This window comes from Symphalangus syndactylus, chromosome 3, assembly GCF_028878055.3.
Source record: "Symphalangus syndactylus isolate Jambi chromosome 3, NHGRI_mSymSyn1-v2.1_pri, whole genome shotgun sequence".
Classification (NCBI taxonomy): domain Eukaryota; kingdom Metazoa; phylum Chordata; class Mammalia; order Primates; family Hylobatidae; genus Symphalangus; species Symphalangus syndactylus.
Window position 1 is genome coordinate 145700972 of NC_072425.2, and position 13572 is coordinate 145714543.

Genomic DNA, 13572 nt, shown 5'->3' on the forward strand with positions numbered 1-13572 from the left:
ACTTGTTTACTATTGTGCTTGGTTAGGGCGCTTCCCCCATCCCCTTTCAGGATTTAAAAAAGCAGCAGCAGCAGTGGAGTTGAGCATCAAACCCCGAGTTACATAAGAATGGGGCAAACTGACCCACTGGCATGCCAACACTGGATGGAGGAAATCCGAGATTGCCGCAGAGATCTAGTCAGAGTTAGGTGGGGTCTTCTTTCTGGGTGGAGACCTCTGTGAATGGACAGGAGCTTCTCCCGGCTGAAAATTGCCAACAACTGTGGCACCAGTGCCAGTCTGTGAGTCACAAAGGGGCAGTCGTGCCTGTGTCTATGCATCTAGAGGTGCCTATGCCAGCCTGTCCACTACCCCCGCCCCCATCTCCAAAACTATGAAATTGCCATAGCTTTGGAGAAACAGAAAGTGCCATGGAGTTCCACAGTTAAAAACTAAAGGGCAAGTCTTCAATTTAATCTAGTTCCATATTGAACAATTCCAATGGGGGAGGCAGCTGGTGCTGAAAGGAATTGGGGGACAGTATAGGGATGTTCGGGTGACTACTGATTAATGTAGTGAAGATGATCTGTCACTTGCCAGACCAACAGGAGTTGGAAAGAGAAACCTAGCCATGGTGTCTGCCACAGAGGTACCCTCTAAAGTGCTAGGAGGAGGGGAGGGGCAGTCGCCACCTGTGGGATGCCATGAACAGCCTCTGCAACTGCCCAGCACCAGGAAGGGGGGCCTCCCGGTGGTGGAGTTGGAGTCCTTTCTGGCTGAAAGAGGAGCAATGTGGCTGGAGTGTGCGGGTTTCTGGTGAGGTCCGGGTGGGAAGCCGTCTCTCCGCATTCTCCTGAAAGCTCTGTTGTAGTTTGAAGGTCGGTAGAGCCTGGGCTGAAAAGGAAACAATTTGGGGTTTGAAAGGATGTAATTCATTCTTCCTTTCCCGTTAACCTCTTTCCTCTCTGGAAAGCATGTGGAAACGCTGAAGGGAGGAGTGAGAGTGCAGGCAGCCTGCTGCGGGGAGGAAAGGGTTAAGCCTGATTTCTTTTAATTGAACTCCAGAACTGGTGGCCCCAGGCAAAGGGGGGGACTGACCCCGCTAGCGGTAACCAGATGTGGCGGTCCCAGGGGAGCCCCGGAGCAGACCCCTGGATTGAGAAGCAGACAGGAGCGGGGGGAGTCAGCCCGGCCCCCATCCCACCATCCACCCCACCCCCACCCCCACCCCCAACACGCACACCGAGTCTCAATTGCTGGCAGGCTGCACCCGCCACTCCAGGTCTGGTCACGTTCAGACCCGTGTCTGTATTCGAACCCAAAATTGGAGCCGAATTGATGAGACTAATTTCTAGAGAGGGAGGGGGATGGAGCGAGGCGAGTGAGCTCTCGGGCTCAATTGCTCCTGAAGAAATAAAGAATTAATAAGTCACCTTTTTTCGCCTCTGTGGACACCCTTTTGAAATTTTTTCTTCCAATTGACTTGGATCTCCTCTGGATTTTTTTTCCCTCTTTCCCTCGTCGGACTCTTAAATAAAAGTGAGCAAGTCCAAAGCGTGGTCTGGAGAGCGTGGACAAGGTAACCTGTTTTGGATGTCCGGGAGAAGGGAGTCCGGCCGAAAGGGCCCAGCCCCCCGAGGCTGCTGCAACTGGGGCGCGCGGCGGCCCAGGAGGGAGGAGGGGAGGTCTCCGGGTGGGCCGGGGAACGCCGGCCTCCAGGCTGGGTAGGGAGGAAAGTCCAGAGCGTGGGCCTCTGGGTCTCACCCCGGGAAAAGTCTGGGTCTGCGCTGCGCTGTTGCGTGCTGCGCTCCTGGGACCTGCTGACTGTCCTAGAGGGAACGTCCCGCCGTAGTGTCAGTTCCTTGGGGATCAGGAAGGGCGACTCTTGCCTGGGAGCCAGTGCGTGGGCCGTCGGGTCCGGGTAAGCGCTGGAGGTTTGGCTCGAAAAGATGCGGATAGGTGGCCTAAGGCGCCGCGGATCTCCGTCCTCTGCGGGCACCGGGAGCCCAGGGTCGAGGCGCGCCGCCCGAGCGGCCCCTTCTCCTAACAATGCGCCCGGAATGGAGTCCGCGCCCTGACAGCGCGGGTCAGCCCGAAACCGCCCAGAATCCGCTTCGATGAGTGGGTGAGCCGCTCTGGGAGTCTGCCGCGTCTCGGCAGCGGAGGGCCTGAGTGGAAAAATTATTATTGGATGCACTTTTTAATGGTTGGTTTGCCTCGGTTTGCGTCCGAATCTTCCCCGGCAGTAGGCGCTGGGTTACCCGCAGCCCTAGTCAACTCTCCCTCCATACCCCCCACCCCACCCCCAAAAAGTTTGTCTCCGGCTGGAAAAAGCATTAATGAACGTATCTGTGGGAAGAAACGGAAAGTGAATGAGTCAGGAGGGCCACCTTCGGCCAACTGCCTCAGGAAAAGCAAAGAAGCCAAAGGTCTTTGGCTTTGGATTTTGGGGGAAGGTAATGGGGGGAGGTGCAGACTTCGGGAATCAGGGCGCGGACGCTGGGCGTGGACCCCGTCATTGTTCCCGGCTAGCTCTTATCTCCCAGGAGCAAGTATCCTGTGTGCGCAGCGTATGAATGTGTCTGGGCATCTCCGCGTATATTTATATAGTGTGTGATGCGAAAAGCAGGACCAGCCGAGGGGAGGAAGAGGGGGTGTGGGGGGAGGGAAGACGAGGGAGAGCAGAGGGGAGAGAAGAGAGAGGAGAGCTCGAGGCGAGAGAGAGAGAGAGAGAGAGAGAGAGAGAGAGAGAGAGAGATAGGACTTCCTCCCCGATTCGCAAAGTGAAGTCACTTCCCAAAATTAGCTGAAAAAAAAGTTTCATCCGGTTAACTGTCTCTTTCGCTCCGCTACAACAACAAACGTGCACAGGGGAGTGAGGGCAGGGCGCTCGCAGGGGGCACGCAGGGAGGGCCCAGGGCGCCAGGGAGGCCGCGCCGGGCTAATCTGAAGGGGCTGCGAGGTCAGGCTGTAACCGGGTCAATGTGTGGAATATTGGGGGGCTCGGCTGCAGACTTGGCCAAATGGACGGGACTATTAAGGTAAGCGGCGGGGCAGTGGGCGCGGGCGGCGGGGACCGGCCGGGGAGGCGAAGCGGCGGGCGGGTAGGTGCGGGGCCCGCGTCCCGGAAGACGTGGCCGCTCTCCCTTTCTTCCGCGCCCCGGCTTCGCGCCGGCTCCTCCGGCGCTCGGGTAGCGAATCTTACTCGCGGGCCAGCCGGCCAGGCGCAGCATTGAGGGCGACCTCTCCCGAAATCCCTGCCCCAAAGTGGAGCCCGGCCCCCTCCCACCTCGCTGCCCGCCGGGCTGCAGGAGGGGACGGCGGGAAAGCTGGGGACCCCGGGTGCGGACCGAAGTCAAGGGCGAGAGACCTCGGGGTCCACCACTCCCACCGGCACCCGGGGCTCCCTGGCCCCAGCGCTGGGCACTGGGCTTCCTCTCCGCAGAGGCCGAACACGGCGGGGGCGGGGGCTGCAGTCGCCCCGGCTCGGGTCCCTGCCTGGTGGGCCCTGGGGTGGGTAAGTGGCCTCGTCGCAGCAGGATAGGGGTGCAAGCGAGTGTGTCGGGGGATCTATCTGAGCGGGCTCCTCCAGATGGAAGCCCCTGTTTACATGTCAGCGCTTTTCCTTCCTCTCGGCACTCAGTCGCCCGGCTCTCGGCGCTGGAGAGCCGCCGGCTCCGCGGGACTCCTGGGCCGGCCTCGCCGCCTCTCCGGCGGGGAACCTTCCCCAGCCCCCGTCCGCGCAGATCCCTAGCGCCCCGCGCCCCCGCCCTTCGCGCCTAGGCGTGTGCCGGCTCCAGAACCAGGACTCCTGGAGCTGACGCCTCCGAGAGGGTCCTGCGTCCTTCGGAGCCGCCCCCATTGCAGGGGCCGGCTGTGAGCCCGCGCCCAGCGCCCTCCCGGCCATTCCCACCCCAGCCGCCGCCGCCACGCCTGGGTCTAGGTTGCAAAGTGCAACCCAGGCGGAAAGGTGAGGGTTTGGGTTCGCGTCTCACTTCAGAAAAGTTGACTGCTGTCTCTGAAAGGGTTCGCCAAGTGGGGCCAGGAGCAGAGAGGAGGGACACCCCCTAACGTGACGGGCCTTAGAGGACCTAGGGGAATGAATGGGACCAGGGGTTAGCTTCGAGGCTGCCGCGCAACACCAAGCGGGAGTTTGTCTGGAAAAACTATTAGGCTGGCGAGGTGGGGACTGGCAGAGCCCGCCATTCCCCAGAACCCGAAGGAATCGACTCCCTGCTCGGGGCTCAGCGAGAGAAGGCTAAGATGTTGGGCTCAGAGAATTCAAGAGATTTTTATCTTCTGGGTGGGGTCGTGGTTTTTATTTTCTAAGGTTTTTTTTATGAAAGTTTGAAATATGCTGACTTAGGTAAAAGACACCAACCGAAGGAACTTGCAAATCTGGAGATGAGAAAACTGATTGTAATGGGTTAAAGGGAGCCTATAAGAACCCATAAGAGCCTGGGTTCCTCAAACCCAAAGTGAGTGGGTGAGAAGTAGGTGAGAGGGGATTCCTGCAAAGACCGGAGAGTGGGGGTCATTGGGCCATTTTATGCCTGTTTCTCTGCTTCCTGTTGATGTGTTCATGCAAGTGTCTTTGTATTTCTGGGTTTAGTAATGAGATGTTCCCCTCTAGAACCGCCCCACCCCCCCATCAGGACAGTTACCACTTACTCTGAAGGCCTCTTCTGATCCAGAAGGGTGGTAAGATGGCCTCAGGGTCTTGATGTGGACACCCTAAGGAAAAGTGAAGAAATATCTCCACACTGCTTAAACTCTACGCACAGGCCCTGAGCAAAAGGAGGAAGCTGTGGTCTGTGTACCCAGGATGTGCTAACCTCTTTAGATACACACAGGGATTGGCATGGCAGGCCTCGAGAACAGGCTTAGAGCAGGAACCTGACACTTCAGGCCAAGGATGGGAGTGAAAGTCCTTCCTTTTTATGCGGGTGGTGGGAGCCATGAGCTCCTCCAAACCCTCCCTGTCAGCAACCTGTCATTCACCTAAGTTACCTGGCTAGGCTGAGTCCCTACAGAGCTATCTTCAGTCTCCAAGCATTCTGCAAGATCGAGCCTTTAGTGTATATTTTGGCATTTAAGTTGTGTGAAAGCCACAGTTTTCTGTTCACATGTGACCTCTGGATCTTGGGGTTTCCAGATCCTATTCCCACAATAGTTCAAATACTGTGCTTGGAGAGGACAGTGGACCAGGAGAGAGGCCAGCATTCTTCTGCTCTCTTGGTGAGAATGAGCCGTCCATTAAGCCTGTTTGAGCTTCATAGTCATCACAAAAATGAAACAGTGGAACTAGGTTACCTCTACAGTAGTATCTTCCCAATCTTCTCAGTGCCTAAAATATGCTCATATGCATCTGCAAGAACACTTGCCTGCATATGCGCTAAATCCAGCCCTACACTGATCGAGAATCTAATTTGCGTACACAAATCCAGGGTGTCCATTTCCAGTTTGAACTGCCTGGAAAAATCAGGTTTGAGTGATTCTAGGATGTGATTTTATGCACCTGCATAGTTCTTCCTCAAATATAAGACATGTCTATATTTCAAAATACCTGTGGGTCTTGGCACTTAGGTGGTATTTGGTGCAGGAAGCCAGGGAAGTCTGGATTTCTTCACAGAAGCCCTTTATTTTGTGCATAATTTGCACAACTCTATGTGATTACAAAATCCCAATCTTGTTGCCCTCCTTATAAGTCCCTCCATATTATATTCTCTTCTCTTTTCCAAGATATGGCTCCTGGAAAGGCTCTGACCGTCACACTGGGAGAAGCAGTATTTGCTGGAGCCATGCTACTCTTTTGTCACAGACAGGTTAACTTGCAGTATTAAACAACACCCTACCCACGCCCCTGCTTCCCACACTGATATTATCAGTGTTAAAAAGCACATGATACTGTTTGCTGCTTTAAGAAATGACCTGGTTTCAAAAACTGCATCTTAGTTTTAGGCTGGCTTCAGATGAATCCAGTTAATTTTATCTGTGAATGCCTGACTCAGTGCACGTGGTGCCATTACAGATGGGGAGACAGGGAAGACAGACATGGTGAATGAAGGTGGGAAATAGAGAATGAAAGGTGGATTTGGCGGCAGAAAGCCTGGGTTCATTCTTAGCTCTGCTACCTTGGAGCTGTATGCCTTATAGCAAGGCACTTCTTGTATCTGTTTCCTTATCTAGAAAATAGGGCCAAAGCACCTCCTTGCCACAAGCCATAGGAAGAATTTTTAAAGTCTGCTACCTTAGCTGGATACACATTAAATGAACTTCATGTGCCTTACAGCAAGGAACCTTTTGAATCTGTTTCCTTATCTAGAAAATGGGGCCAAAGCACCTCCTTGCCACAAGTCACAGGAATAATGTTTTAAAGTCTGCCACCTTAGCTGGATACACATTAATTGAACTTTGCTTTTGGGAATGGGTATACCAGGACAGATTGGTCAGAAAATTGGAACACAGGTCCAAATTTACCATCATGCATATTTCATTAATTCAACAAATATTTATGATGCATCTATTATGTTGCAAGGCTCTGCACTGTGTATTGAGGATAAAACAGGGGTCAAAACCCTCCAGAAATGTAGACTCTAGTGGAGGCGGCTGACACATACAGAGAACAATCTCAGTCGAGGGGTGATATATCTTCTGAAGAACAATAATGCAGGTTAGGAAATGGAAAGTAATGAAGCTATATAGCCAGGATGGTGAGGAAAAGCGTGTCTAACAAAGTCACAGTTGGGCAGAGACACTGTCTCATCATTAACTCAGAAGAGTGCAGCACCAACCACACAGCCGGTCAACAATGGACAAGCACAGCAGGAAAGAAGGGCCAGGGTTACTGCTGGCTCTGCAAGACCCTGGAGGGCAGGTTGTCACTGGCAGGGCAGGGCAACATCTGGACAAGGTTTGGTAGAAGCAGCAGAGTGAGGAATACTTGGGAACAGAGGCTTGACTTCTGTCCTCAAGAAGGTGTTGCTGCCTCCCTCTACCACACACACCTTGTAATCTCCATGTCACCTGGATTCATAAGAACTCGACAAGATGGCTCTGCCTATTGATCTGTCCCCGTGACCACACAGAATTGCTCCCCTCAGGTAGTTACCAAGTGGAATCCTGTTTTGTGTGTGAATAATTTCCACCAAAAGGCTTCCTTCCAGTTCCACTGCTCTCCCAATTTAAGTTTATAGGTTGGCAACTTTAAAGCTTTAGAGAGTGTCTAGCTTGACTTGCTCACTTTATGGGTGGGGAAACTGAGGTCTAGGTTGTTAAATGAATTATCCAAGATCACACAGCTAACTACCAACAGAGTCAGGGTGAAAGTTCAGGGCTCCGAACCCTTAGGCCAGTGTTCTTTCCACTATACTATGAAAATATCATTTGCTTTTGTTACATTTTTATGAATTACAGAATCGTGGAGGCAGTGTGTGTGCGTTTGTGTGTGCGTGTGTGTGTGTGTGTGTGAGAGAGAGAGAGAGCGAGAGAGACAGAGAGAGAAGTCTTTAAAAGAAAAATCATAAAGAATTTGGCACTTTACACTAAAGACACCTCTGGTATTTAATGAAAAATAAATAAAATTGTATCACTACCATCTTGAATTATTTTTATCCTTAAAGAAAAAAACAAATTCTAAATTTTTGGATAGAATTTTTATATAACTGTTTTCCAAAATAAATCCTTCTTTTCCAGCAGACAAAGTAAACAGTCTCCATTACAAGGAGACAACCAAAAATATAGTAGCTTACGGAAATACCCAAGCCCCTCTACAGATCATGGGCAGGTAGACTGAATTCTTATTTCAACTCCTTTAATAATGGAATATTGGACTATTTAAATAAAATCTATTAGAAGGCATCTTATGGATCCATCAGACTGTGTCATAAGTAGGTCTTGAATAACAATTGCATTAAAAAAGATTTGGGATTTTGATGTCTCTTTCTGTTTGGGGTTAAACAGTTAACTTGGCATTTGTTTAAAAAATAGTTGATTTAAACCAATCCTCTTTCTAGGTATATAGCATTAGTCTAATGCCAGTACTAAGTTACCCCCAGCCAAAAAAAAAAAAGAAAATAGTTGGGAAATTTTTGTGTTGATAGTTTTTTTGTTCTGTACTTAAAACATTCCTTTTAAGTCTATATTTTGCTTGTTGTTTTGTAACAAATTAAGTAGGCTAAAGGACATTGTCTGTTACATACACACAAACACACACCTACACGCACAATCTCATAAAACCTTCAACCAGCCACAATAGCTTTTTTCGTAATCTCAGAGTGATGCAGGTGTCTTTTCCTCTGCAGAACACTACACCCTGTTTCAATTTCTGTTGCTTTAATGATTTCATATCTATAGTGTTCTTCCCATTGTGTATTAATTGATCCATGGGATGGTGTCATTAAGCGATGTCACTCTTTGGGTATTACAGTTCTGCCACTGACCTGATAGACCCACCATCAGTAGCTTGTGCACTGAGATGTTTCCCCAGAGGCTATGGATAGGGCTATATGTCCCCACACTATCTGCAGGGCCAATATAGTGCAAATCTGACAAAATTTAGGTAATCTGTGGAATAACCCTTTCCTGTGCAAAGCTAGCTGGCCTTATCGGGATTGGCAGTACCTCAGTCTCAGGGGCATCATAAACTGACCAACCATATGAAGGTGATTGCATGTCTGTTAGGCAGGGACTGAACTATGTTCTGTGAAGATAGAACCCCAATGGCAAAAGGGCTCTGCCAGGAGATCTAGCGAGAAGATAAGCTGTGTGTGTGTGCCCCGCAGAATGCAGCAAGTGTTACGATAGCCCTGAGAAAAGAAAGGACAATTTAAACTGGAGAGACAGAGAAAGACCTCATGATAATAGTTGTTTATGTAGTCCCTTTCATAAACCTCTTCACAGATCATACAGTCCCTTCACAGATCACTGGCCCATACACTCTTGCATCCCATTCTCACAGTAGCCCTATGAGAGATAATATCATGATGTCTCTACTTCATATGGAAGAAGTTAAAGTTCAGACGAGTGAGGCAACTTGCCCAAGAGTATAACTAACAGGGGACGGAGCTGGGTTTCAAGCGCAGTGTTTCTCATTCCCAAATCCTGCTTTTACTACACATACTGGCCACACTGCCTCTTGGCACAGGTGGATCTAAGCCTGGCCTTGAATGATAGGTAGGTCTTGCACAGGAAACTTTGGTAAATGGCTTTGTAGGAGAGTGGAAGGGTACTTTGGGGAGGAAAGTGTACAGGTGATGGAAAGGATAGGAGTGGAAAGACTGAATGGAACTAGATTACAGAGGACCTTACATACTATAACAAAGAATTTGGGGGTGAGTATGGTGGCTCATGCCTGTAATCCCAGTTCTTTGGGAGACGGAGATGGGTGGATCACTTGAGCCCAGGAGTTCAAGACCAGACTGGGCAACATGGAGAAACCCTGTCTCTACAAAAAATACAAAAATTAGCCAGGCATGGTGGCACTCACCTCTAGTCCCAGCTACTCAGGAGGCTGAGGTGGGAGGATCACCTGAGCCTGGGGAGGTCAAGGCTGCAATCAGCCATGAGCGCCACTGTATTCCACCCTAGATGGCAAAGTGAATACCTGCCTCAAAATAATAATAATAATAACTTAGGTCTTGTAACATGTATAGAAAGGAGGAATGAAAACTTGTGACTAGAGGGATGATCTACATAGCTGTACAAGTCTCTTAGAAACAAATCGTTCCTACCCTCTGCTCCTTAGGAAATGAAGATGGGAGTGGCTCCATCACTTATCAGAGGCCACACAAGAAATGAGCAGCAGTCGGGATTAGACAACCAGAGATAGATTCAGGCGACCAGCAGTGCTGTCTTCTGTCTTCAAAGACACCTGTTGATTAAATATGGCATTGGGGGAGGGAGGGAGGAGAAACTCTATTTCACCAGATGACGTAAAACTGTGATTATCCTTCTCATCCCTTCCTTCCCAGGGGATTTCACCGTGAGCAATCTTTTCAATTGGGCCTTCTATCCTGGGCTACAATTTTAGTTCCTTTTGAGAATGAGTCAGCAGATAGTGCTTGAGAGGAGACAAAAGAAAAAAAAATGTCTCTCTAAAATGCAAATCAAATTTCTGTGGGCCTTCAGACAAGTCTGACATTCTTCCATGAGTTGACTGGGCCCCTGGTCTCAGTTAGGAATACTGACACTTCACCCTAGCAAACCAAAAACGCGGAGACTCATCACCGTCATTCCAAGTAGGATCAGAGATTGAGTGTTCAGATGCATTTTCAGATAATTCAGATCAACTTTACAGTACCTTCAAAATTGCTCATCCCTACAAAAATGAACCAAACACTAATGTGTTTAAGAGACTTGCCATCTTTGGGAAACAATGTGTCTGCCATTTAGTTTAAGACCAAAATCTCAGAGTATGAGAATTTTTCAAATCACCTCAAAGGGAAGGCAGACTTGAACGCTGAAATGCTTTCCCAAGAGCAAGCCCCATTTACCCAGCCAGTGCTATGTGTCCAAGGCAATGAAAGATCTTATGTCACATCTCAGTGCACACATGCAAGAGGCCGGAATTACAGGTGCCATGGGAGCTTTAACCTCGAATTTCTAGACATTGTGTGGGTTTCACATGTCTACTGGAATCTAACACTCCAGTAGCAGAGTTGTTAGGTCTGAATATATGGGTATTCATTGATGTTATGGGAAAGGAATCGGAGAGTGAGCAATTCTGCAGTACCATTCATGTAGCAAAAGTGTGAAAACAAACAGGTTAATATTAGAAAATTACTCTGCTCGTGAGTTGCTTTAAGTTGCTGCTGTTACAGTCTATGGAAAAGCATATGTTTCAATTGAACTTCTCATGTCTACAGAGTCATTTTGTCTTTAGACATTTATGACTGAATTCATACTCATTCATGTATTCAATACTCATTCATGTATTCATTCACCCAAATGTTGAATAATATTACCAGGCACCACGTTCAACAGAGCATTCAGGTAAATGAACAAGAATAAGATTTCTATGCTATTTCTTCCAGACTTTGAGAGAATAGAGATTTCTCTTCTTTCTGATTTTTAGCTCTGAGTATTGGAAATTCCAAGAGAAGCAATACTCATTGGAGAAATCTTTATTTGTGGATTATGATCATAAGGATGGTTAGACACATTTTCTTAAAGGTAACAATCAGTTTATATTCTCCATTGCCCCTTCACCCTTGGTGATATAATCTACTGTAAGGATATTTTTGGAAAGCCAGGGCTTCAGCCAAGGATATTTCTTCTTCTGTCTCCCTTTCTCAGCTTTAGTTCCTCTATTTATATATTAACATGGGGCCAGGCACGGTGGCTCACACCTGTAATCCCAGCATTTTGGGAGGCCAAAGCGGTGGATCACCTGAGGTCAGGAGTTCAAGACCAGCCTGGCCAATATGGTGAAACCCTGTCTTTACTAAAAGTACAAAAATTAGCTGGTCATGCTGGCACATGCTTGTGGTCCCAGCTACTGGGGAGGCTGAGGCAGAAGAATTGCTTGAACATAGGAGGTGGAGGTTGCAGTGAGCCAAGATCGTGCCTCTGCACTCCAGCCTGGGCAACAGGGTGAGACTCTGTCTCAAAGAAAAAAAAAAATGGAGAAAAATACCATAGGTAAGGTGAAAACTAAATGAGAAACTGAGAAAGAATATTTATCATACATAAAGCATAAATGTCCCATTATACAAAGACTACTTACAAATCAATAAGAAAAGACACACCACTTAACAGAAAATGGGCAAAAATGCTATGAATAGACAACACTAGAAAGAAAATACAAATGGGCAATAAATATATGAAAAGAATTTCAAGCACATGCATAAAGACATTCAAATGAAAATAATAAAATTCCAATGTTTATGACCTAGGAGGACAGCAGAGACTAAAACAGCTTAATGTCTCATGTTGGAAAGAGTAAAGGAAATGTCACTGTCTTATCCTCTTGGTAGGAGTATGACTTGGTATAATCTTTCCACAGAGCAACATCTATTTGAGAAGTTAAATATTTATACAAAGTTGATAATGCCAATTCTACAGCTATGTTCACTCAGATATATGTACAATATGTTTATTGTAGCATTGTTTGTTACAGCAAAAGTTGGAAATAATCTAAATGTCCATCAGTAGGGGACTAGAAAAACAAAGGAGGAAAGATTCATATAAGAAAATGCCATGCAACTACAAAATGGGATAAAATCAATTGTCGTATACACTGATTTAGAAAATTCTCCAGTGTATATTATTACATGGAAAAAAGCAAAAATTTCCAAAATATTGGGCCGGGCACAGTGGCTCACTCCTGTAGTCCTAGCACTTTGGGAGGCCGAGGTTAGCAGATCATGAGGTCAAGAGATCGAGACCACCCTGGCCAACATGGCGAAACTCCACCTCCACTAAAAATACAAAAATTAGCTGGGTGTGGTGGCCTTGTAGTCCCAGCTACTGGGGAGGCTGAGGCAGGAGAATCGCTTGAACCCAGGAGGCAGAAGTTGTGGTGAGCCGAGGTCGCAACACTACACTCCAGCCTGGGTGACAGAGCAAGACTCCGTCTCAAAAAAAAAAAAAAAAACAGTAAAGAGAGACACAGAAACAGACTTGGAAAAGGGTGAATGGGCACCAAGATTTTATCCTGAATGTGCTGGTCCCAGTGACTTTAAGATTCTAAATTGAGGTAAATACAGGGAGAAATTGGCTGGCCTAGGATCCGGAGACCTGAGTTCCAGCCCCAGGTCTATCCCAAACTAGCTATGGGATGTTAGGCAAGTCACTTCACTTCCTCATCATTCATGTTAAAGGTCTTCTCATATATAAAATGAAGGTATGATTTCAAAATTTCCTTTCAGCTCTCAGGTTCATTTGACTCTGATCCTAGACAGGCTTTAAAACATTTCTCATTTGGGGGTGTGGATGATAGAACCTCACGTAGATGTTCTATCTGATCCTGTGTGGCTCTTCTCCCATAATCTCAGGGCTACATTTCATACTGTGGAGTGACCCTTAAGGCCAGGTGAAGGCGGGGACTCTCAGCAAGTGCTTGGTGAGTTTCTCTGAGCTGGTTGATTTTATTGCCAAGTGACACTGGAACTGTGCTAATCCCTTTTTGTTAATGCAAACTAAGAATAGGGCCTGATGCCACTCTGGGGTCTTAGATTCTTTTCCAAAATTTGGTCTCATTTAAAACCCAAAACACTCTTTGGCTCCAAGCGTCTTTCCCTGGCCTTTAAAAAAATCCTGTTTAATTGAAAGGAAATTGAATTTGTCTGGTTTTGATTCATTTACACTTAACTCTTCTAAAAACAATAATTTGATGTCCAAAAAGAATTTTGAGTCTCTTAATGGGTTTTCTGGAAGGCTTTTTTTCTTCTTGTTAAAACAGGAAGTGGTGTTGTATGGGCAAACACAGTCAACTCCAGAAGGCCCCAATTCAGTTTGAAACTGTATCACCCACCATTTTGCATGGGTCCTCATGACCCCAAGCTAAGGCCTTTCTTTCCCTAGTACTCACCTAAGAGAAAGAGACGCTCATCTTTTATCAAAGGGGCAATAAAAATGAGGAAGAACAATCAT

The 13572-nt window shown here is 47.6% G+C and overlaps 2 protein-coding genes across 3 annotated transcripts in view; one reads left to right on the plus strand and one right to left on the minus strand.

Moving 5' to 3' along the window:
- Positions 1–424: 424 nt before the first annotated feature.
- On the minus strand, positions 425–2498 carry LOC129478597 (uncharacterized). The gene is made up of 4 exons (XM_063636655.1): positions 2457–2498; positions 2271–2328; positions 1413–2175; positions 425–868 (listed from the first exon to the last, which is right to left on the minus strand). Exons 1-4 carry the CDS (start codon positions 2496–2498, stop codon positions 547–549), a joined length of 1185 nt encoding a protein of 394 aa, XP_063492725.1. The 3' UTR covers positions 425–546.
- A 129-nt stretch (positions 2499–2627) lies between these two features.
- The window catches only part of FLI1 (Fli-1 proto-oncogene, ETS transcription factor), a 118185-nt gene continuing 107240 nt past the window's right edge, over positions 2628–13572 (plus strand). Inside the window, exon 1 of one of the 2 annotated variants that reach the window (XM_055273709.2) lies at positions 2628–3020. In XM_055273709.2, coding sequence (XP_055129684.1) covers positions 3003–3020 — 18 coding nt within the window. In that variant the 5' untranslated portion in view covers positions 2628–3002. The remainder of the gene's footprint in view (positions 3021–13572) is intronic. The other variant, XM_063635652.1, reaches the window with a different exon arrangement.

Bases quoted from the DNA above. Each gene is read 5' to 3' on its own strand.
- LOC129478597 (XM_063636655.1), bottom strand. From the start codon at position 2,498: ATGACGGGGTCCACGCCCAGCGTCCGCGCCCTGATTCCCGAA. The intron at 2,329-2,456 runs GTCTGCACCTCC...TTCTTCCCACAG, and splicing joins TCCGCGCCCTGATTCCCGAA to ATACGTTCATTAATGCTTTT. The intron at 869-1,412 runs GTGACTTATTAA...TTTTCAGCCCAG, and splicing joins GTCCACAGAGGCGAAAAAAG to GCTCTACCGACCTTCAAACT.